The sequence below is a fragment of the Nomascus leucogenys genome, chromosome X, assembly GCF_006542625.1.
Source record: "Nomascus leucogenys isolate Asia chromosome X, Asia_NLE_v1, whole genome shotgun sequence".
NCBI lineage: Eukaryota > Metazoa > Chordata > Mammalia > Primates > Hylobatidae > Nomascus > Nomascus leucogenys.
Genome location: NC_044406.1, coordinates 125083416 through 125109212, shown reverse-complemented (window position 1 = coordinate 125109212; position 25797 = coordinate 125083416). Strand labels below are relative to the sequence as shown.

General features: G+C 39.5%; 1 protein-coding gene across 2 annotated transcripts in view; it reads right to left on the bottom strand.

Moving 5' to 3' along the window:
• Nucleotides 1–8330: 8330 nt before the first annotated feature.
• Nucleotides 8331–25797, bottom strand: part of F9 (coagulation factor IX) — a 33530-nt gene continuing 16063 nt past the window's right edge. Inside the window, exons 5-8 of one of the 2 annotated variants that reach the window (XM_003272586.2) lie at nucleotides 23335–23463; nucleotides 20541–20743; nucleotides 10936–11050; nucleotides 8331–10267 (exon numbers count right to left, since the gene is read on the bottom strand). In XM_003272586.2, the coding sequence (XP_003272634.1) occupies nucleotides 9720–10267; nucleotides 10936–11050; nucleotides 20541–20743; nucleotides 23335–23463 (995 nt within the window). In that variant the 3' untranslated portion in view covers nucleotides 8331–9719. The remainder of the gene's footprint in view (nucleotides 10268–10935; nucleotides 11051–20540; nucleotides 20744–23334; nucleotides 23464–25797) is intronic. The other variant, XM_012498775.2, reaches the window with a different exon arrangement.

Genomic DNA, 25797 nt, shown 5'->3' with positions numbered 1-25797 from the left:
TATTCAAGTTTTATTCCTGTGTTGTTTGAGGAGTAAAATGCTATTGGTGATATTTCCAAAATTACACGAGTCTCACAATATAAAATATATGGTTGTTCCATTGAGGAAGACAGTGTGGTGATTCCTCAAGGATCTAGAACCAGAAATATATTTGACCCAGCAATCCCATTACTGGGTATATACCTAAAGGAATTTAATCATTCTACCATAAAGACACATGCACACATATGTTTATTGCAGCACTATTCACAATAGCAAAGACTTGGAACCAACCCAAATGCCCATCAATGATAGACTGGATAAAGAAAATGTGGCACATATACACCATGTAATACTATGCAGCCATAAAAAAGGATGAGTTTATGTCCTTTGCAGGTACATGAATGAAGCTGGAAACCATCATTCTCATGAAACTAACACAGGAACAGAAAACCAAACACCACATGTTCTCACTCACAAGTGGGAGTTGAACAATGAGAACACAGGGACACAGGGAGGGGAACATCACACACCAGGGCCTGTCAGGGGTGGGGGATTAAGGGAGGGATAGCATCAGGAGAAATACCTAATGTAGATGATGGGTTGATGGGTGCAGCAAACCACCATGGCACATGTATACCTATGTAACAAACCTGTACGTTCTGCCCATGTATCCCAGAACTTAAAGTATAATAATAAAAAAATAAAAAAAAAACATGGTTGTTATAAAAGCCACCCTGACATCTAAGAGATTACATTCTCTTAAGAGAAAAATTTCATAATACATTGTGGAAAGTGTAGGAGAGCAGAAGAAATACTTGACTTGAAGAGAAATTAGGTCAGTGATTTTGTTTTGGGTTTAGTCAGAAATCAACCTGGTTTCACTCAACAGACTTTCACTGAGGAAAATGTTTATTATTTAGTAAGTATTAGAACACAGGAGCCTTCTTCCTGCAGGGCAGCAGACTCTACAGTGTTTAATGAGTCAAGTCTCAGGCAATAAAATATCAAAACAAGTCATTTTTATTATATTTCAGTACACTTCCTCACATTGATTTCAACTGGTCAGTTTGCAAGGGGTTTTATGGGAAAAAATGGGAAGAAACCAGTGTTATGGACAAAAACTAGACTCTTTATACTGTTCAAAAGGCAATTAGTAAAAGTGACAACCAGATTTTTAAAAAATTACTTTTTACTTCAAAATGCATTTTTAAAAATTTCATGAGGTAGTTAAGTATTAAATTGTCCTTTGCATTTGATGAGGGCTTAGTTGCCACTATATATTGATCACCTCAGTTTTTGCATGTATGAATGAGCACATTAAATTCTGAGGAGGTATTTTAAGCATGTGTCCATCAAATAGGACTCATAATGTGTACTGAGAACAGCCAATGAAGTTGAACTTTGTGAAGATTAAGTTCCTTAAGCTAAATGAAACTTTCCTTAAACCCTCCCAAAACAAAATGTAAACCATTTCAAAGATAAATTTCATCTAAAAATTTGTAAGACTCACTAACTTGATTATTTCCAAAATAAGCGACAAACAAACCTTTCTGGAGAACAAATGAAAAAATTATGGCCGGGTGTGGTGGCTTACACCTGTAATCCCAGCACTTTGAGAGGTCAAGGCAGGAGGATTGCTTAAGCTCGGGAGTTCAAGACCAGCCCTGGCAACATAGTGAGACCCCAGCTCTTCAAAAAAAAAAAAAAAAATTAGCCAGGCATGGTAGCACGTGCCTGTAGTCTCAGCCACTTGGGAGGCTGAAGCAGAGGATTGCTTGAACCCAGGAGATCGAGGCTGCCGTGAACTATGATCATGCCACTGCACTCCAGCCTGGGTGACAGAGTGAGACACTGTCTCAAAAAAAAAAGTAAATTTAAAAAATTATAATGAAGCAGAAATGGAGAAGAGAAAGTCAGAAAAATTTAAAGCATGAGAAAGACTTGGGCTGAGTTAGTTTATAGTTTATAGCACAGTTTGATAGTGAATGCACTCTTCTACATGGGAAGATAAAAGAAACCAAATGATAACATGTTAAGTAATTAAGTGAGCCATAACTTTACAATCATAATAAAAATGACTTAAAAGAGAAATATCATAATGGACATTTTGTAATCTCATATTAGAGGCTAAAATAATTTCTTTACTGACCCCAAGAAACACATAGGGCTGTAGTCATACATTTACAAATAGTTTCAAATTACCTGGATTCAACGCAAAAGTAGGCATTCTATTTATGAATATTATTAGCTTAAAAATCTGCCCATATTTCTAAAAATACCAAGTGTTGGGAAGGACATGAAGCAAGAACTTGTACATGCTACTACTGGGAGCATACACTGATAACACTTTGGTGAGCTATCTGCTAATACCAAGTACAGTTGAAGTGAATGCTCTATGGCTTAGCATTTTTACTCCTAAGGATGTACCCCACATGAAGGCTCACACATGTGCCAGCATGTTTATAGCAGCAATGTTTAGAAGAGTAAAAAATTTGGAGACAACATGAATTACCATGAACAGAAGGTTACATAACTAGTTTATTGAATATCATACAATAAAATTGATACAGAAACTAAAATAAATGACCTAGAGCTACCCACATCATCATAAATGAATCCCACAGGAAAAAAAAACTGCAGGATAGAAACAATATAATAGCATTTGTATAACGTTTTAAAATATGTAAAACAAAATATATATTTTAATGGATAGTTTAGGGTTAAAGTATATGAACATGCTGGATAATGATGAACACCAAATTAAGAAAGATAGCTACCTCTGAAGAGAGAGAGAGAGAGAGAGAGAAATAAAAGATGAGAAATGGATGGGTGTTGGTACTTGGGAGTTCAAGATATTATTCTTAATACATTTTTAAATGTCAAAATCATTTTACACTGTGTAACATTCTGCTCACTTTAGTTCAGTACTGGAAAAGTGGAATAAAATGTCGTGCCCCCGATTGAAATGTAGTGAAACTGCATCACACTTACTTTCCATACATCCCTGTGGGAATTTTCTTTTTTTTTTTTTAGTTTTAGTGTTCTTACATGCTTACCAAAAATAGCAGTCAAGAACTCTTTCCAACAGTTTTTATAAGCATATTACAAATTACTATGAAGTGACATACTGGTACAGCAGAAAAATACCATAAAATAAACCTTGGTGGATTACAATGTGTGAATGTGTTGTAGGAGAAATATTTGCACTTAAGAAATGTTACATCTTATTTTACCACATAAAGTATCTGTTACCATCTGTGAACATCTTTAAAGGCCTGGTTTTCTCAATATTTCTACTTCACGAACGTTTTGCTTCCTTAAACAACCTTTATATTTTAATTTACAATGTGAATTTAGTGCTCAGTCATAGCAATAATTGAGCAGCTGTACTGCAAAAATGACGAGTTGTTAAACAATTATATTGTGTCCAGTTGTATGTTGGCAAATGGTAAGCAACTGAGCCTCTTTAAAAGACACACCAAAACCCTATTTGTACCATTTGTTGGTTTCTATGGTGTAAAGACTCCTACCATGGCAGATTTCAAGCTACCAACATGAGGACACAGAACTGGAAGTTAGGAAGTGATGTGCAAAATTGGTGTTAAAAAAAATGGCTGGCGCAGTGGCTCATGCCTGTAATCAGCACTTTGGGAGGCCGAGGCAGGCAGATCACCTGAGGTCAGGAGTTTGAGACCAGCCTTGTCAACATGGTAAAACCCTGTGTCTACTAAAAATACAAAAATTGGCTGGATGTGGTGACAAGCGCCTGTAATACCAGCTAGTCAGGAGGCTGAGGCAGGAAAATCGCTTGAACCTGGGCGGTGGAGGTTGCAGTGAGCGAGATCGGGCCACTGGACTCAAGCCCGGGCAACAGAGTGAGACTCCATTTCAAAAAAAAAAAAAAAAAAAAAGGGTGGGGGAAGCCACTGGACACCCGACTTGGACCGCTCAAGCCCTTTAAGTCCCTACATAAGCAAACTGAAGCCCAATGTAAACAGTAAAAGGAGACTAGGGACTTTATCAATCAGAAATCGGCAGCTCACCTCTAATTAGGGTCTTTCCACTCTAACCAATCAAATATATTTTGTCTTCCTTCTCTGTCAGGCTGCTGCAGCAGAGCTCTCTGAACCTCCCCTGATTCTGACTGCTACGCCATTCATGAATCATTCTTTGCTCAAATAAACTCTGTTGAATCTTTTTCTTTCTTTTCCTTTTTTATTTTTAATTTTTGTGGGTAAATAGTAGGTGTATATATTTATGGAATATATGAGATATTTTGGTACAAGCATGCAATGCGTAATAATCACATCATGGAAAATGGGGTCTCCATCACCTTAAGCATTTCTGCTTTGCATTACAAACAATCCAGTGATACTCTTTTAGTTATTACAAATGTGCAATTAAATTATTATTGACTATAGTCACCCTGTTGTGCTATCAAACACTGGGTCTTATTCTTTCTTTCTATTTTTTTGTATTCATTAGCCATCCTCACTTACCCTCCAACCCCCCACTACACTTTCTGGCCTCTGGTAACTATCCTTCTAGGCTCTATGTCCATGAGTTCAGTTATTTTGATCTTTAGATCTCACACATAAATTAGAACATGTGATGTTTATCTTTCTGTGCCTCATTTATTTCACTTTATATAATGACCTCTAGTTGAATTTATTTTGTCTAAAGTTTTTCTTTTAACATTGTTTTTTGAGAGTTAGTTTGTATATGCCAGTTCCAGCATACCATTCATTGCACCTTAGGAAATAGATACAGTGCTAGGTACACAGAAAGTGTTCAGTAAAATTCTTTATTAGAGTGTACTAAGACTTCTGAATTATAACAATCCCACTATTAGGTAATGCGCACCACTATTAGGTAATCTGTCACCCAGATGTGAGTGCAGTGGCACGATCTTGGCTCACTGCAACCTCTGCCTCCTGCGTTCAGGCGATTCTCGTGCCTCAGCCTCCCGAGTAGCTGGGATTATAAGCGTGTGCCACCACGCCCGGCTAATTTTTGTATTTTTAGTAAAGATGGGCTTCACCATGTTGGCCAGGCTAATCTTGAACTCCTGACCTCAAGCGATCGGCCCACCTCGGCCTCCCAAAGTGTTGGGATTACAGGCATGAGCCATCGTGTCTGGCCTGGAATATCCCTGTTTCTATTTCCAGCTTTCTCTTAACCAAGAGAATAGAGGGATAGCTCTCCTATTAGAGTGGAATAACCTGGCCAGGAGTTTGAAATAGTTCTGTGAAGGCATAGGAGAAAATGGCTCTGCCTTCTTCCAGACAGAAGTCTTTGCCTCTTTGTCTACATATGCAAGAAAAGATCTGCCTGCTCTTCTTCCCTTTTGATACCTATATTAGAAGTTGAGATTAACTCAGAAATCTCAAGGCAGTCCATAGCCCCAAAGACAGGGTGAAAAAGATTTGCCTCGAAACTACTATAGGAAAAAATGAGTAGAGTGATTTGTGGGCCTGGATTGATTGAAAAGAGCAGGAGTCCCACAGTCCTTTGCCTGCTGTGATTCTTTCGGTAGTTTCCATAGTTTACAGAACATGTTGATTTTTATGGCTTTAACCCTGAGATTTTTTAGATGGCATAAGCCTCAGATTCAAAAAGAGCTCTGATTCCTGATTGCTTTACTCAGACGGGCCTTTCAGCAGCTGTAGTCTGTTTCGCAATCATCCGCAGGTGCAATGCATTGTTAGAATCTCAGCTTCGGTGGGCCTTTGAAGCCTGCCTTCAACCCGCAAACAACAGCTTCTGGAGTAACCTGCTGTCTCCGTGTGCAGCACGTCCTCCCCGGCACAGTTGCAGTGAATAAAGTTGAATTGTTGCTGGAATGACCGTGCCAGATGACACTGTTGAATGTGCTATAGTAGTCAAATGTCACATCTGGAAGGCCCAGTGCTCACAGCCGGGCTAAACGCCAGACACCAGCACCACACGTTTATCCTACATGTATTTACTGAGAACCTGCTATGAGCCAGGGTTTGAAGTTCTGGTTTGTTATCTGACTGCTACTCTGCTTTCCAAGCTACCTATTGGTCTCCTTGATTTTGTCAACTTTTGGTCAATTAGAGAATTGTTAGTAAGAATTCCAGGCAGTTTTCAGTCCCGGGGTTGTTGAGAGGATTGCCGCCAATGCAGAATGCCCCAGCTGCCCTAAAAATATAGACAGTAGAGTTAATGTACTCCAGTTGAAAGTATTCTTTCAAAGTGTAGGGTGGGAGACTTGAGCTCTAGTCCTGGCTGTCATTGTATTATCTTGGGCCTGACCTTATGTTGCCCCCAACCTCCTCATCTGCTAAATGAGTGGAGTGGATTGGATGATGTTCAAGGGCCCTTGCAGCTCTGACATTCTTGGATTAGACTGTAAGCATTCGGAACTTGTTTAGCAATTATAATTAGGCAATTTTGTAAACTGGTCTGTTTTGGTTCAGGTAAGTAAGGAAGAACACCTTTTCTTTTTTCCTTGGCAGAGAAAATTGGACAGTACTTCGTTCCTGTCAGTATAAAACAAATAATATTCAAAAGAACTAAAAACAATCATACTTAAATAGCAAGTTAAAATGACTGCATTATATTAGCACACTTTCCTTCACTTGGCAAGAGTTCTATTTTAATCTGTCACTTCCAATATGATGGCAGCATGTTTTAGTCTATTTAGGCAAAGTAGCTACAGTGATTTTGAAAGCACTAATGATTCTTACATGGCAACTGCAAATGCCCTAGGTAGAATCCAGCCAGGGCTGGCTCTGAAGACATTGGCTCTTAGTGAGCTTAAAGGCCCCACATGGTTAGTGGTGGCAACATGCTACAGGTGGCTCATGATGAATTCAATCATTTTTGAGCCCATGACAGAAAGAACTGTGGCTCAGAGATTTATGGGTCCAAGAGATCCTTTCTCTGCCACAGAGAAGACCAATCACAGGAGTCCTGAGGCCAGTTTCCCGTTGGTGCCTTTGTAAGGGGTGGTCTCTATGGAAACAAGGCCACAGTGGCTTACTTTTACCAATTTTGAAGTGCTGAGGCTACAGACCTTTGGTCATTCAAATTTGAAGTAACATGTTTAATGCATGAATTAGCATCCTTCTTAAATCTGAGGCAGACAATTATAGTGTCTCTTCTCTCTTCCCTTCCTTTAGTCAACAAAAGCAGAACCAATTTCCTTTCATTTGTTCATAAAACCTAAACCCCAGCCATTATTCTTATTTAAGTATGGCCTTCTTTCATGATACTCAATGCAAGACTAATTGCTACTCTGGGATAAACATGGATTCTGATTCAGCTAACAATTATTGAGCAACTACTGTCTAGCAGTGTAGTAGGCACTCACAAAGCAATTTATATACATTATACATTATTTATATATATAACATCTGAATTACAATTTAATGAACACTGTTGGTATTTGGCACACAGCAATTACTCCTTGAATATTTGTTGAATGAAGGAATAAAAATAAAAACATGAAATCACAGACTAACAAAATTGCAAGGGATTTTGGAGAGCATCCTGTCAAACACTCTCACTATACAAGTGGAGAAATCAAATTCCCAAATGGAGAGTGGCTTATTGAAGGCCATACTCACAGCTAGTTACACCCAATTCTGTCTCAGGTGGATTCAGACCGCTGTCCTCTCTGGGACACAGCTCACACTGCTTTAGATGAAAACTGGATAACAGAGCATCAAATCTCTGCTGTGTTATATTGCATTTGAAAACATTTTTCAGAGTGTTTTGTTGAATGTAGTGTTTGGGATACCTCTCCATGAATGATTTAACAAGAAACGCCTCAAGAAATGTATTTATTTATTTATTTTCTTTCTGAGACAGTGTCTCACTCTGTCACCGAGGATGGGGAGTGCACTGGTGCGATCTTGGCTCACTGCAACCTCCCGCGCCCCCCGCTCCCAAGGCTCAAGTGATTATCCTGCCTCAGCCTCCCCAGTAGCTGGGATTATAGGTGCACATTACCACGCCCAGCTAATTGTTCTATTTTTAGTAGAGACAGGGTTTCACCATGTTGGCCAGGCTGGCCTGAAACTCCTGACCTCAGGTGATCCGCCCACCTTGGCCTCCCGAAGTGCTGGGATTATAGGTGTGAGCCACTGGGCCCAGCCAAGAAATTTAAAAATATGTTTATTTATACTTACATGCGAAGACAAAAATATATTGACTAAAAGAACTAAAGGAATTAGCAAGAGTGAGGCCTGGCTGGGGGTGAGGTGGGGGCAGGAGAAGGCAGCAGCTTGGCGGGGTCAGAGTGACTTTGTCAGCAGTCCCACGCATCATCAAATACAGGGTGACTGATTCACATCAATGGAATCCACAAAAAGCCAAGGTATGAACCAGAACACCAGTTTATTAATTCACAAAGGGAAACATATGTCGGTTGGTCAGCAACTCTCTAGAAAATTCAAGATAGAAGGATTAACTATAATCAAAATGTTCCATGGTGAACACGAAACCAGAAAAGGACAACTTAGTTGGCTGATTGGAATGACGTATGTCTTTGAGCCTGCTGCACCCTTCTCCACTTCAGGGGTATGCTAGTTAAAGGAGACATGATACTTTTGTCCTCTAGTCTAGGCAACTTCAACTTCTTGCTTGGCTCTGAACACTGCTGAAGACACACTGTTGAATTCTTCCTCAAAGTCTCTACTAGCTGTAGATTGCAAAAGAACTGTTCTCTTCTTTCTGTTAGCATCATTATTATTATTTTTAGAAAGAGTACAATATGTCTGGGTCAATGTCAGCTTTTTTAGTTACAATGACATGCCAATCTTGCCTTCGTGGAATCATGCCTAGTCAGACCTCCATAACCATACAAGCTCTTAGAATGGCTTATTGCTTCCATTATATGTGTGTATGCGTGCGTGTGTGTATACACACACATACATACACATACTATATATTTATATTTTATATATATATATATATATATATATATATATATATAAAATAACTCTCTGAAAGAAACTTTTCCCCCAAACTTTTCAGGCACCTTACTTTATCCCTATGTTCTGAAAAGCAAGTCTCCACTATGAAAGCAAGTCTGGGTTTGATAGACATGTATAACTGTGTACAGAAGTATAACAGAATGATGCTCCCCATCTCTCCTTTAATGACTGTGGAGGGTAAAAGGGAGAGAGGGAGTAAGAAAGAGAAAAACTGATTTGGGGATTGGGATTTGGAGAAGGTAAAGTATTCAGGAATAGGGTGGAGGAAAAGGAGTAGTGTTTTTGATGAGTTTTAGCCTCTCAGCTACTCCCGTGTTCTTTCTTCATGAGTGTGGTACTGGCCTTGTGATAGAGTAGACCAAAGATCCTGTACTGTATACAGAACTGATAAACATTGATGTTTTGGTTGGAGAAGCAAAGAAGATCGGGAAGATGGAATGCTGCTAAGGAGGGAAAATTGGGTGAGTTAGTTGCCATAGTGGAGAACCATAGTATCTGATGGACAGAGTGGAGAATTTAACTTCACAGTTTTGTCAAGGGCTGGGCCCTTAGAAATGGCTGTAACTTCCTACCACATTATATTCCTTTAGTGGTTCCATTTTCTAATCAGTTTGTTCAGGTAAAATATGAAATTCTCCCCTGTAAAGAGAAAAAGCAATGATCATAGAATGTATATATTCAAATCTAACAAAAGATGGGAAAGTGATTAGTTAGTGAGAGGCCCTGTTAATTTTCAATTCCAATGAATTAACCTTGGAAATCCATCTTTCATTAAGTGAGCTTTGTTTTTTCCTTAATCCAGTTGACATACCGGGATACCTTGGTATATATTCCATATTTGCCTTTCATTGCACACTCTTCACCCCAGCTAATAATTCCAGTTAAGAAACTGGTCCCTTCCACTTCAGTAACATGGGGTCCCCCACTATCTCCTTGACATGAATCTCTACCTCCTTCATGGAAGCCAGCACAGAACATGTTGTTATAGATGGTGAACTTTGTAGATCGAAGACATGTGGCTCGGTCAACAAGTGGAACTCTAAGGTACTGAAGAACTGAAGCTGACCTCCCTTTGTTGAAGACTCTTCCCCAGCCACTCACATAGCCAGATCCAAATTTGAGGAAGATGTTCGTGTATTCCTTGTCAGCAATGCAAATAGGTGTAACATAGCTGTTTAGCACTAATGGTTCGTCCAGTTCCATAAGGGCAATGTCATGGTTGTACTTATTAATAGCTGCATTGTAGTTGTGGTGAGGAATAATTCGAATCACATTTCGCTTTTGCTCTGTATGTTCTGTCTCCTCAATATTATGTTTACCTATTAAAAATAAATTTCATTTTAAGTCACAAACAGTATTTCACATACACAGATTTTCTAAGTGTCTACTTGGGATCACTGACCTAATTGGCAATGTTAAAGATCTCATTCTTATATTATGATAATTTTGGTTAAATGTAATGAGAGCCAATGCATAGTTTTCAGACCAAAAAGCCATTCAGGACTATCACAGAGATGGTTCTGTTCACTTATGCTGTTATAAGCCTTTCATTGGTGATAATGAATCCACTACTCATGAATTATCCTAGATTTTCCAAATTTCAAGTATCCTCGCCCCTTTTTTGAGCACAAATTCATTTGGCCATTAATTCAAATGTTTGTTTTCTAAGGACCTGCTACAGGTTGTGCCAAGCACCAGAGATAAAAGGATCGGTGACATGACGCTGATTTTGGGGAAGGCTTTCTGGTATGGAAATGGCTACATCAAGAACTAATTGCACCTCACTGAAATGAGTGATAATATGGGTACATCAAAAGAACTATGGATGCTTGGAGGATGGTGCAACGTGGGTTCTGAAATTATGATCCTTCTGCCTTTAGCCCAGTTTATTCAACAACAATTTTATTAGACCTTAGTCAAATATGGTGTACCAATCATATTAAAGAGCTAGTGGTGCTGCAGATTATTATTCTTTCTGTTTATTTACCTGCGACAACTGTAATTTTAACACCAGTTTCAATACAGTGGGCAGCAGTTACAATCCATTTTTCATTAACGATAGAGCCTCCACAGAATGCATCAACTTTACCATTCAAAACGACCTGTGAAAACAAAATTAAGACGCTTACTGCATAATATATTTGATCTAGAAAAAAATAAATATGTGTGCTGGTTACAGGAAGAGGCAAAATATTGGCTTCTAGGTGCTGGCAGAAATGGAATGTTTCTGGAAATATGAGCTTTGCAGATGAATTAGTGTTTTTGGTGCATAAACAAAAAAGCCATTTATTGTAACTGCACTGAAAGCAACACACAATGAGAGACAGGGAAGCTTAAGCTGAGACAAATCTGAGGAATGGCTTCTTTTGGTGATTTGAGGTCCTTGGATTTTTTTCCCCATGAGTCAGTTTCTCTGATGGCAAAATTTGCTTCATGAAATACAGCAGATACATTAGGAAACACACTGACTTGACTCCTTGAGATTAATAGTTGTTAGGGTGTTCGCTGTACCTACATGATGAAATTTTTTTGCTACATGTTACTCGAAAGAGAAAAACTACTGATTTTTCTAGGAGGTCTTTTCAAACCCTTTTCAAACTGGAATATTATGAAACAAGACCTAAGGCCTCCATCAGGGCCGTGCTTATAGCCATCCAGGCAGTGAGGAATAGCAGCGCTCATTCATCCTTTCCACTCTCTCTTAACCATATTCTACTCCCCTCTGGCTGAATAGTAAGCTGCATTTGTCCTAAAATATCAACTTAGCTGTGTTTGAATTTTGGGCAAAGTGGACAAAGGAGTGACGCATTGAGCCTGGGTATTATTAGATGAGGCAAGTCCATTATTTCAACTGGATATTCATTGCATAATTACAGTCGACAATGAATATTTTCTCCATCTCAATGTCTAGACCGACTTGGAGGATTTCAGTTCCAGTTGTAAGCAAGTGTCTTGATCCACCTTTACAGGAAGAAAGCTGGGAAGTGTGAACACTAGAGGGCACACTCAACATTTGGTAAATCCTTTTCAGAAGCTGACTAGTTCTGAACGACTGCCCTTGTATTAAAGTGCACACAGTCTTAGGCGTAAAGCCATTCATAAACAAGGGAAAGGAGGTGGTCCATCACTTTAAGTGGATATCAGATGGTTTTTGGGGCATGTTCTTTTTGTCCTGAATTTAATTTACTGAACACCTACTATGTCGTAGACACTGAAGCACTAGCCTCCTACCTGGAGACCTACAGAGCTGACTCCTTAAAGGGCTCTCACTTCCTTTTTCATACTCTGGCTCTCACTCTCTTATCTTTTTTTTTTTTTTTTTTTTTTTTTTGACGGAGTCTTGCTCTGTCACCAGGCTGGAGAGCAGTGGTGAGATCTTGGCTCACTGCAACCTCCGCCTCCCAGGTTCAAGCAATTCTCCTGGGACTACAGGCGCATGCCACCATGCCCAGTTAATTTTTGTATTTTTAGTAGAGACGGGGTTTCACCATGTTGGCCGGGATGGTCTCGATCTCTTGACCTCATGATCCGCCCGCCTTGGCCTCCCAAAGTGCTGGGATTACAGGCATGAGCCACTGTGCCTGGCCATTTCCCTCTTTTTCTAGCTGTTGCTTTTTATTCTGAAATGTTGTAAAAATACAGAAAAAACTACATAATATAATAAACACCAGTGTGCATACAACCCAGACTTAACCATTTTCCTAAATTTTTGAACATTTATTGAGTGTTTACTTTGGGCTAATCATCGTGGTGTTTTATAGACATTTAATACAATATAATATCCTTATGATGTGATATTAATATACTTATTTATAGTTGCATGATCTAAAGTTTAGAGGTAAACATGAACTCCCCTGAGATCCGTTGGTAAAGCTAGGAAGCAAACTCAAGTCTGCCCAGCTCCAGAATTTGTGCTCCTAAGCACCCAAATTCGGTCCAGGCGTGGTCTGTGGGCCAATTGCAGTAGAATCATATGGGGATCCTTATAAAATGCAGATCTGGGGGCTAATCCAAGCTTAATTTATCAGAATATTTGGTGGGTGGGACTGGGTAAAATGAAGCTCTCCAGAATACTCTTTACATAATTAAGTTTGAGACCTGTTATATATCTACTGAATCAGAATTTCCAAGACTTGATAATCTTTATGTTTTAAAAGTCCTCACTCCAGGCAGGAATGGCTACATACTTTGTGGGGCTCAGTGAGAAATAAAAATGTGGGGCCCCTTGTTCAAAAGCTAGGAAGAAAAGTGCCATGGAAGATACTAAAATACAAAACTTTTTGCTTTCCTCTGCAGTCTCTTTTGCAACCCATCATGTTACATTTTTAAAATTTGCCATTTAATATTTTGCTCCCTCTAGCATGGGGATATTTGCTGGGGCAGTGCAGACCCTCAAAGGTGCCCAGGAAGTGCACCGTACAATTTAACACCCACATGTCCTTAGGATCCCCTGCCTGCCAGCCACAGGACACTGGGCCCCAGCAGGGGAGGATGTGTCAATCTTCCCTTGTCACTGGCCTACTGTGGCAATCAAGGTGGAGAGGTGATTCCCAAGGGACTGCAACTTTCATGCCAGGATGTGTTCCATGCCTGAAATGGAGGTGGACAAGGGGTGTGCCCCCACCATTCACCCTCCAAATGTGCTGTGGCACATTCTTGGTCCAGAGATGCCACATGGCCAAGCCCCCTTCCAAGATAGCATAGGGCACGTGCACCTGACCAACCTTAACTCTCCCTGCTCCTATGCCCATGTCCCCGCTGGGGGAGGGGAGTGGCAATGGTAGCTAGGTAGGGATGAGGAGGGAGAGTATGTCTGGGCACCACGGGGTGGCAGTGGTCATTGGGCAGGTGTTTGGAGGGAGAGCCAGGGCTGGCTAAGGCACCAGGTGGTAGGGGAGTGGGAGGTCGAGAAACCACCCCAAAAGGTGGTGAGATGTGAAGTGGGGCTACAGGGATTCAAGTCCCTAGGTAGCACATGCTCTGGCTGTCTCATCAGACTTCAGTTACAAAACAAAAATGCATAGCAGTAAACCCCAGATGCACGATCCGTCTCACTGCAAAGCCCTGTGTAAGTATGCCGGTCATAAGACCATGTGTCTGGCTGTAACTCCAATTGATTTTCAGCATCAATAAAAGTTGGCCAACACTGTTATATACTGGTATTGATAGTTACAACTGAACATATTTGTTTAAGCAATTGGAATTAAGAATTCACATGCAATGATATCACGGTGCTTCTCCTCTGGTTAGTGTATTAGGGGGGAAATTGGACATCTCTCAGCCCAGTAGGCTAGTTAGGCCAGGATGAATGACATCCACAGCCCCTGGGCAGAGAGATTATGATGTAGCTAGTCTGACTCCTGACAAAGACTTGCTTCCTGGAGCTTCTACTACTTTCTGGTGGATGGCTAAGAAATATGGTTGTGTTCTTTTAAGTCTGAAGAGCATTATTTTTGCCAACCCCTGACCAAACATCCTTGCCAAGGAAAAGGCCTAAAATATATTTGCATTTAAAGATATTACAAACTACTTGGTTTTGGAATGTTTGGCCATTCAGGATCATAGCTATCAAAATATTAGCTATTTGGGGTATGAGATGTCTGCTCGGTCAAGCATCTCATATCCCAAATAAAAGACATCATTTTGGAGAATAACGGGGAAAATGGGAAGGCATATGCTCTGAGTGAGGCATCTGAGTTATAATCTGTCAAACATTTTTGTTAGTCATAGTCTAATGGGAGCCTGCTTTCCCTCTTTCAGACTCACACATACACACACACCAACCACACACATGCTTCTACAAAATACACATTCACATCTGAATTTATGCTCTTCATTGACGATGCCAGCCCAGAACGGCTCTTACCCTTTTCTTCCTGACCTTTAACTCCAACGTAACCGTTCCCTGTGATTTCAGTGAAACCATTATTCTCCCTACTTACCCACCCAAGCTTCACAATAAAGAGTGTTTGCTCTCACTCATATACAAAGCAAATTCATTTGTTTGTAATGTACAGCTTGCTGTGCCCACAGATGTGGTTTGCCTAGTCCTTTGCTCTAGGTCATTTGGCTGGGAACAGACGGGATGCTCACTTTGGTTTTTAATGGTTAACTAGTCATTGAAATGCATTTCATCAAATAATCTTAGAGGATAATTGTTTAAATGTCTGTCCAGACTAGCTTTGTAGAGCCAGGTGAGATTACATATGTCACGTTCTTATTTCTCTTAATTGAATTTTTATCATCTGAGATAGGAACAATAGAGGGCTTTTTCAAGTGAAGATATTACTATAGTCTTAAGACCTTAGTGTAACATCCTGGCCCCTAAGGAAAAACAATTCTGGTTCATACATATAGTAACTTTGCATGCTATCTGCCACTGAGATGTGTCCTAATCGAACAGAAAGGATTGAATCTCTGTAGCTAGCTGTACAGGGCAAGAGCTGTACAGGGTACCTTTAAGGATAGCTTCAGGCCAAAGTTGAGGGAAGTGGAGACTGGGGAAAATGCTAAGACATTTTAAAGATTGTTTTTAGGTCAAAAATAGAATAAGAAATAGACTGTTTCCCTGGACATTTTCTGTAGGTTAGTACGGTTAGCTATTGGTAAATGCATATGCTACAACTTAATATAAGCATAAGGAAAGCTTAATCACTTGGCTTCCATTGTATTCTTTTTTTTAATCGAATAGAATGATCTTCAAATTGTTAAATGTAGAATAAATATGCCACACACTGAACTGAGGCCTATGGTAAAACAGAAAATGGAAAAACCAGGTGCTTCACATAAAGGGCCAAATAGTTCTTTGGAAATGTGGGAGGAATTTTTGGGGCCAGTTTGTGCACGCCTAGAATTGTCAGCTGGCAGGGTCATGGGCATGGGATCCAAACCAAATTAAAGCTTTAGAAAGCCAAAATGCGGTGCTGCTTCTTTAAATCTCTCACTTTTGAGCTGTTGATGAAGGCTATCTAGTAATACAGGCGTTGCAGTTTCCCTTTTTTCACTAATATTCAAAGGTTTTCATTTCTTCCCTACGTAGCGGTATGCAATTCAAGACTCGTTTTAGTTTACTACACCTCTAGACATATACTTACTCTAAGAAAAACTCATTTCTGTTCCTGTGTAGTGCATTTAACCCTCTAGCTTCCTCTTTCTACTCCTGAAGTATTTCTTCAGAGACCCTGCTTCCTTTACCGAGTTCTCAAGGAGCTCTGAGCCCATCGCTGGGCATCTGGAGGGAAACTGAAGTACCTCCTGCCATTGGCCTCACGCCGTTCCTGTCGGGAACCTTCTAACCTTGTGCGACTTTAGAAGCTGGCCCGACTCGCCAGTGCCTTTGGCTTTAGGAGGTAGCAAAGAGGATGAGGCCGGCAGCGCCGTTCCGGAACCATAGGGGGCTCCTGGGAAGCTACCATCGCGAACAAGGCGCGGCTGCGTTGGCCCTTGGCTCCAGCCTGGCAAGCTGAGATGAAAGCCCTGGAATAAGGTAAGAAATGAGCGCGACCGCAGACGGGATACGTGCTAGGTGAACATGGCTCTGCAGGGTCTCAAAGCTGGACAGGATCCCAGCGGTCCCTTAGCCTGCTCTGATCTCTCGCCAGGTGAACAAATGCCCTCTCCCTGAATGGGGCTATCCAGCCGCTGCTGTCCCCAGTGACAGAACAGCTCTTTAAGTCAACAATTCCGACAAACATTTGTTCAATCAACATTTGCTCCTAATGCTGCCCAACCTGCGTAACCAACCCAGTGGCTGTTGGTTGGAAAGGGCTTTCTTAATGGAGGTCAGAATCGTCTTGCCTGCTTGCAACTTTCACCCTTAAGTCCACAAAGAAGTTGTCTTCCCCTTTCCCTTGTGGCTCTTGCAAACAGCTCACCTACACCTTTTCTTTAACAGACTAAACATTTCTAGTTTGTTCAATCTGTTCATTACTCCAGATGAAAGTGAACTCTCTATGTTCTTCTTTGTGAGATTTCTTCACCAAGTGATCACTTTATTCCCCACCCTGGCTAATTTGAAAGATAAAAGAAACAACTCTGAAGAGAAAGGTTCTTATGAAGCATCAGCATTCTGAAACACTCTTTCCTAGGTGACACTGCTAAATAGTATTTCATATTTCAAAGCTAGATATGTAATGTTTTCACCACTGAAGCCCCAGCTGTTGCTTGCTTTCTGTTGATGCCTTAGTCACAGCAGGTTTGCTGCAGTCTGATCAGTCTGATCTGCAATCAAATCTAGTATTTCCTCCCTGCAGATTAACTATGACATGGTGGAGCTGGCCCATCCACAAATGAGGAGAGATTCTGGTTTCTTTCATTTCCTGTTTCATTTTGTCTAAAAATGACTTTTATACACTCAATTTATCTCATATTTTTGAAAACCAGTAACCATTCATAAGGAACTGGATGGAGGTGGTGTGGAGGAAACAATGCAGAAGTAGGACAGGGTCTTTCACAACTATTCTGGAAAGTAGCTCAGCTTCTTGCCTTTGGAAAAGAATAAAAGTCAGTGCTTTGAATCTGTACATGTCAGTAATCTTAGTTCATGTGGATGAAATAGGGAGTGAACATATGTGCACGTGTATGTGTGCACATGCATGTATGAGTGATCTTGAACATTCCAAATGACCTTAGCTAGGCTTGACAGCAAAAAGACAACAGGTACAATAACTATAAGTGTGCAGTGAGAAAGTCATGAGATGATTTGAAATGATGTGTATCATTTATATTTTCTCCCTCCCAGAACAACCACAATCACCATCTCATAGTCTTTTCTGCTTGAAAAGAAAATAAGGTGTCTGCTTGAGTTACTAAACTTTCTTTCAGGAAACATCTGCATTGTTAACGCATTGGCAAACATCTGGTTTAAAGGGGGTGGGTGAGAAACAGAAATTATGTGACTAAATTGAGCCTTTATACCCTGTTCCCCTTTTTAGTTCTGATTTAAATGTATTTGCCATTTCATTTCTGGAATGACAAGGAGACAATGCTAAACTCACAAAGCAGACATCTTTTTTTTTTTTTTAAATCTTGGACTTTTTTTTCTTTTTTTGAGATGGAGTCTCGCTCTGTCACCCAGGTTAGAGTGCAGTGGCATGGTCTCGGCTCACTGCCAGCTCCACCTCCTGGGTTCACGCCATTCTCCTGCCTCAGCCTTCCGGGTAGCTGGGACTACAGGCGCCCGCCACCACGCCCGGCTAATTTTTTGTATTTTTAGAAGAGACAGGGTTTCACTGTGTTAGCCAGGATGGTTTCGATCTCCTGAATCTTGGACTTTTAAAAACGGAAGTTATCTTCTTAGCTAATATATTCTCCTAGGTTCTTGGATCCCCTACTCTAAGCACTGTTCTATGTCCCACAAACCCAAGGAAGATAATTGTCCTAAAGTAGGATCTTTTGTTGTAACCATGTTATCCATGGAAGTTGGACACATAATGAATGAAAATGTGTGAGAACACAAAATGACAAAATTAGAGAGAATAGATACATGGATATTAAATACATTGAAGGCATAATAACAGTGCTTGCACTCAAGGGGGATTGTTCCAGGAAAGGTTCATAAAGGTCAATATTACAGAGTTGTGAAGAAGAGTAAAGATATGAATGAGTGAAGGAAGGGATTATGGTGGGTAAGGGAAGCAGCCCTTATAGGGTGCAATTAAGTAGAAACAGAGGAGGTAAAAAGGAACATACAGTGTCCCATTTATGGGTTATAAGATCAGGTCCAGCAAATATTGTCTTTTTAAAAAGCAAAGGTAAAAGAACGGGAAAACCTTGATTGTGATGTTCTGCCACTCTTTGATACCATTCTCCACAATGCTTGTGCAATTATACCTACCACCCCATCCCCAGGTATATGTGTAATACCTTACATCCATTATGTTGAAAAATGGCAGGCATTCTCAAGAATCCTGGATAGATACACAGCTAGTCCCAGAAAATTCCAATGCTGTTAAAACTGAGGACATTTACCTGATTCTGGCTTAAATTTTCACCAGTTTGATAATTGCAAAGTCTTTAAAGTTATCAGTCTCTAATGGCAGAGATTCGAACTTCAGTAGAGAAATCCATGAAATTACTACCAAATCATCACTGTGGCAACTAGGGAGTTTTAAGTTAGACTAAACTATTATAAGTGCTATCCAATAGAAATTTCTGCAGTAATAAAGTGTTCTATCTCCACTTGCACTCTCCAATACAGTAGTTAGTAGCCACATGTGGTTGTTATGCACTTAAAATTTGGCAGGTGCAATTGAGGAATTTTTAATTTCACTTAATTGTAGTTAATTTAAATTTAAATAGCCATATGTGGCTAGTGGTTACCTATTGGACAGCACAACTTTATATAAGGACCATCCTGGCTTCCTGCCTGGGGAGGGGGGCCAAAGAGGTGGGTTATTCCTTCTCACAGATGGAATCTCTTAGGCTTCAGCTGTAGGCTAAGTTACAACCCAGATTTTGCTACAAATGTAGCTCTTGGTTGTTAAATGAAAAATGTGCATAGGTAATTCTACATATGTAGGTTGTTTGCAGACTACGCTTGGAGAAATGTCTGCAGAGCACCCGGGAAGGACTAGGTACAACAAGTCCATTATTTGGTGTTTTGAACCCCGGCTTCTGTAACAAGTTCATTTCGTTTGGGCCAGTGTTTTTCTTTTTCTGTTTTTTGAGATAGGGTCTTACTCTGTCCCTCAGGCTGAAGTGCAGTGGTGTGATCACAATTGACTGCAGCCTCGACTTTCCAGGCTCAGGTGATTCTCCCACCTCAGGCTCCTGAATAGCTGGGAGCACAGGTGGGAGCCATCACACCTAGCTAATTTTTGTATTTTTTTTATAGAGGTGGGGTTTCGCCATGTTGCCCAGGCTAGTCTCAAACTCCTGGGCTTAAGCGATCCTCCCATCTCAGTCTCCCAAAGTGCTGGGATTACTGGCATGAGCCACTGCACCTGGCCTAGTTTTCAAACTATAATGTGCATCAAAATCACCTGCAGTGCTTGTTTGCACACAGATTGCTGGGCCCCACCCCCTAGGTATTCTGATTTGGTAGGTCTAGTGTAGAGCAGGAGATTTTGCATTTCTACGTTCCCAGGTGATTCTGATGCTACCACGAGAACTATAGCTGTAGATCAAGACTCTCTCTCATGCCCTGTTTCTTGGAACCTAGTTCTTGCCTTAATCCTTCCTCCTCGAGTCCCTTTCTTTACCCCCTTTTAAATAACCCAATTTTTCTTGGCCTAAAGACTTTCCAACTCTCACCAGTTTTTGCAAGGGCTGAAGCTGAAGTAGTGCCCTGAACCTGAGTACTTGTGACCTTTCTTCCAGACCTTCATGTTGTTGACCAGTTGCCTGTCTGGAATCCTGCTATTCTATTTCCTTAATGCCAAATTCTTCTTGACCTGTATAGTAGCTGGTTTTGGGCCTCTCTTTCACCAGCTGCTCATCTCTGGAGGCTTTCTCACATTGGTTAGTGCTGAAACTTGCCTAAATACTTCTCACATCCCAATAGGTCTGTCTAGTAAAATAGCCTCAGTCTCCTACTTGGCCTGTGTCTTGCCAGCTGAGCTCCAGTTTTGACACATCATCAGTATAAAGTACCTGCCAAGGGAATTGACCTGGTTTGGCATCTTCTCCACCAACAACCCGAGTGAAGTCATTAAATGATTGGGTGCTTTGAGTGATGTTATCCAAAATGGTTTCAGCTTCAGTAGAATTTACATAGTCCACATCAGGAAAAACAATCTCAGCACGGGTGAGCTTAGAAGTTTGTGAAACAGAAACTCTTCCACATGGAAATGGCACTAGAAAAATAGAAGGAAAATTAGTAACCTGATATTTCTCATTGGCAAATGGAACATGTATTACAAAAATTGAGATTGAGGCCCATCCTTGTCACTTCTGAGAAGCAGGCCCATCAGTATTTAAAAAAATCTAATCAGTGAATAGAGTCTCAAGCTAAAAGGTTGATTGCATTATTTTCATGGACAGTTTTCAAATCCTTCATGAAAAGAACATTTGGCTCCGGAATTCATCATCTTTACAGAAATAGAATAGGTGTTCCAGAATCAAATTTGGTAAGACTTTTATAGAGTCTAATGACTTTGTGTTTAGTTTCTTTACTAAAAAGTCTTACTCCCAATTGCCATCCCTGAATGGAAGTCTGATGATTGATGCTTTGTAACTTTAACTTTCCAATTTGGTAAATGGGACTTCTGCTGCTTATGATTAAGAAGGTTTCTTTTGCAGACTAAAAGGCCTTCTAGATTCCAAGGTGCATTTTACATATTTTCTGGGGAGAGATCATTGTGATTCAATTATCTGGGTTTCAAATATTAGCCAAAGAGATTGCTAATATAATTATCGCAGCCATATTCACCAGGACGTGCCCACCATTTTTCCTTGGGTTGGTTTATTTTCTAAAGAAAAATAATGTATTGATACACTGGGGACTACCAGAATGGGAATTTGTAGTCAAACAAAGTCACTTCACATTTCATTTTCATTTATCACTTTCCTTCAAGCCACATTCCTTGTAACAGACATTTCTATAGCAACCAGCTGCGACAAAGTATCATGAAGACAGCAAGTGGTTGAGAAAACAGGAAATTAGTTCAAAATGCTTGTGTATAAATGTACATAATCAACAATGACTACAGAAAAGGGACCATTATCATTGAAAAGGCAGAAAAGCTTATTTTAAGTTTGGCCTAATTATTCTGCTAAAGCTAAGGCTATATTCAAATAGAACACTTAATAGTTGGAGGTGGTTCTCAATTCTGTTTCTCTTTTATAGCATAGAAGAACTTGTTAGGGTTTAGCTACTATGCCATCTGTCTATACTGGAAGTTAGGTTTTTAAGGTTAAAATACACAGACACACACCCACACACATATTCATGCTCCTCTCAAGGTAGACTAGCTTTGAGACAGTGTATGTGAGGAACCAAGCAGAGGGACAAGTGGGCAGGCCCTGAAGCCTTAGAGAGTCTTCATTTTAGTTGCAGGATATATATTCCTGGCTTCTGGTTTGTTGGGAATAGGCCTCCAAATCTGGCCATAAACTGGCCCCAAAACTGGCCATAAACAAAATCTCTGTAGCACTGTGACATGCTCGTGATGGCCTTGATACCCACACTGGAAGGTTGTGAGTTTACCAGAATGAGGGCAAGGAACACCTGGCCCACCCAGGGCAGAAAACCGCTTAAAGGTGTTCTTAAACCACAAACAATAGCATGAGCGATTTGTGCCTTAAGGACATGTTCCTGCTGCAGATAACCAGCCAGACCCATCCCTTTATTTTGGCCCATCCCTTTTATTTCCCATAAGGAATACTTTTAGTAAATCTTATGACTGGCTTGCTGTCAATAAATACGTGGGTAAATCTCTGTTCGGGGCTCTCAGCTCTGAAGGCTGTGAGACCCCTGATTTCCCACTCCATACTCTATATTTCTGTGTGTGTGTCTTTAATTCTTCTAGTGCCACAGGATTAGGGTCTCCCCCACCAAGCTGGTCTCGGCACTGGTTCTTTCTTTAATTTCTTCTGCCTGGTATAGTGCTGAGATAGGTACTGAAACCAGTTACAGAGAAATGGTGCACAATTTAATGTACCAATTAATAAGATATCAGGCTTTAGAAATGCAAAAGAAATTATATCTAGTTTGCTTCAAAAAAGCCCCTCATTTATCAAATATAATTGACCCTGCAGAGCCTAAATTTTTCAAAAAATGAAAGTGTCTACTGCTTTCATCTTTAGATAAGAGCCATATGAACATGGAGTTGAGATGTTCTGAATACATGAATCAGCTGTTAAAATGGTGGCATGGTTGGTATGACTGGGAAACATTGTTTTGTTCACAGCCATATAGATTGTGCTGATGAGCCTGGCAGAACTTAAAACAGTTCATTGCCAGAATCATTCTGACATCAAGTGTGTAAACTTGGCTTGAGATCCAACAATAAAAAATAACTTTCTCAGAGTAAACTAGCCAGCCCAGATAGAATCGTGCTTCAAACTTACCGTCCTTGTACTAGAAGCCTATCACTCAATTATATGTGTATATTTTATGATATAGTATTACTACATTGATTTGACTTGATGAATTACAAATACATATGCAGAAATCACACAAATTAATTGCTTTGTGATATAAATGTTAGAGAAAAAAATTGGACAAATTGGACACAGAAAAGAATTCAGGTTGTAGATGATTACATAGTTTATATTTAAAATATGATGCAATCTAGAAAATTAATTGGTCTAATTCAACCTACTGATATTTTCTATGATTTCGAAAGGAAGCAGAGTCAAGTAGGAATTAAAATTATGTAGGTTTGTTAAAATGCTGAAGTTTCAGATACAGATTTTCTTTAAAAAATCTTATTTGGATTATGACCTGCTGGTTCACAGGACTTCTGGTTTTCTGCAAGTCGATATCCCTCAGTACAGGAGCAAACCACCTTGTTATCAGCACTATTTTTACAAAACTGCTCGCATCTGCCATTCTTAATGTTACACGTTACATCTAAAAGAAGCAAAATAGACAGTAACAGCATCATTTAACATGCATTTCTAAAAAGTACATGGAACTACTGACTCATGTATGGGTCAAATATACATTGGGGGCATTCATGTTGCCCCCAATGTATGTTGGGGAGAGAAATTTTGGAGCCTTGAAATAAGAGTGGAAGGAAAGGTAAAATAAACTTCTCAATAAGGCATAAAAATGATGGTAGCATTATAATTGATTGGTTTAAAACTAAATGTTTGGATATTCTACTTTCACTAAATTATGAACTACGGGTTTAAAAACCCTATTTATTAATGTATAACATATATTCAAAAAATACACAAAAGTTTAGTGTAAGTTTTCACAAAGTAAATGAGCCTGTTTAAACACTAAACTGACCAATACGTAGCACATTATCAATACCCCAGAAGATGCCCCCTCCCAATCATTCCACCCTTTTTCCTTTTCATAGGTTACCATTACCTGGACTTCTAACATAGTAAACAGTTCTTGCCAGTTCTTGAATTATAAACAGAAGTTCACAATATGTACTCGTCTGTGTCTCATTTAATATTTTGTCTGTGAGATTAATCCATGTTGTTTTGTACAGCAGTAGTTCATTTACATTGCTGTGTAGTATTCCATTGTATTACTATTACAGCTTTTATTTATTCATTCTACTGTTAATGGATATTTGGTTTGTTTCCAGTTTTTGGCTCTTATGTATAATAGCGTAATGAACATTCTTGTATATATCTTTTGGTGACATAAACATGCCTTTTTACTGGCTTATAATTATGAGTGTAATTACTGGATCACATGTTCAGATCTAGTAGATACTGCCAAGCAATTTTCTAAAATGATTGTACGAACTTCAATTCCCACCATCACTGTATGGGGTTCAGTTATTAGGTATCTGTATTGCAGATATCTTGTCTCACTCTGTGACTTGTCTTTTCAGTCGAAGTAGTGTCTTTTGCTGAACAGGAGTTCTTAGTTTTAATATAGTCCAGTTTATCAATCTTTTCTTTTATGGTGATCACTTTTTGTATTTTAAGAAATTTTTGCTTTCTGCAAGTTATGAATATAAAATGTTATTGTTTCATACTTCATGCCATATGAATATCTAATTGACCTATCACTTTTTATTGAAAACACCAACAATTTCCTTCTTTCTCTACTGCACCGGCACCTCTATCATAAATCAAGCCTCTATATATGTACAGGTGTGCTTCTGAGCACTCTATTGTGTTTCACTGATCTATTTGTCTATCCTTGTGTCAGTACCACACTGTCTTAATAAATGTAACTCGATAATAAGTCCTGACATCTGGTAGTGTAAGTAGTACAAGTTTATTCTTCCTCTAAACTGTCTTGGCTATCCTTGGCTCTTTGCATTTCCATATGCATTTTATAATTAGCTTATGAATCCTGCCCGACCTCCCCCCACCAAAAAAAGCCTGCTGGGCACTTTAGTATTGCATTGAATCCATTAGTAAATATTTGATATATTTACTATATTGTATCCTTTAATTGATAAACATTGCCTATTCATTCATTTATTTAGGTTTTCCTTAATTTTTCTCAATAATGTCTCATAATTTTTTATGTAGAGTTCTTGCACATCATTCTCACATTTATTACTAAGCGTCTAGTTTTTAATGCTATTATAAAGATCATTTTTGAATCGTTGCTGATATATAGACATGCAATTGATATTTGTATGTTGACTCTGTATCCAGTAATCTTTCTATACTTATTTATTTTAATTGTTTATATGCTTTGGGTTTTCTATATGTACCATCATTTTTTCTGAAAGTTACAGTTTTATTTATTTTTTTCAGTGAACACAAAAAGCAACAGCAATTCCATAATCTCATGTAGATACTGCCTTTCTGCATTGAAGTGTAATTTCTATTGCTTAGTTATTCTAGAAATTGCTTGGCTTCCAGAGCTAGACTGTTCAACAGGTTACCTGTAAAAGTAGAATCTGGAAGTCTTTAGAAATTACAGTGTTAGAATAGCAGACATGGAATCAACCTAAACGCCCATCAATGACAGACTGTATAAAGAAAATGTGGTTCATATATACCATGGAATATTATGCAGCCATAGAAAAGAATGAGATTCTGTCTTTTGTGGGAATATGAATGGAGCTGGAGGCTATCATCCTTAGCAAACTAGCATAGGAACAAAAATCAAATACTGCATGTTCTCACTTGTAAGTGGGAGCTAAGTGATAAGAACTTATAAACACAAAGAAGGAAACAACAGATACTGGAGTCTACTTGGGAGGGTGGGATGAGGCAGAGGAGCAGAAAAGATCACTATTTGGTACTGAGCTTAATA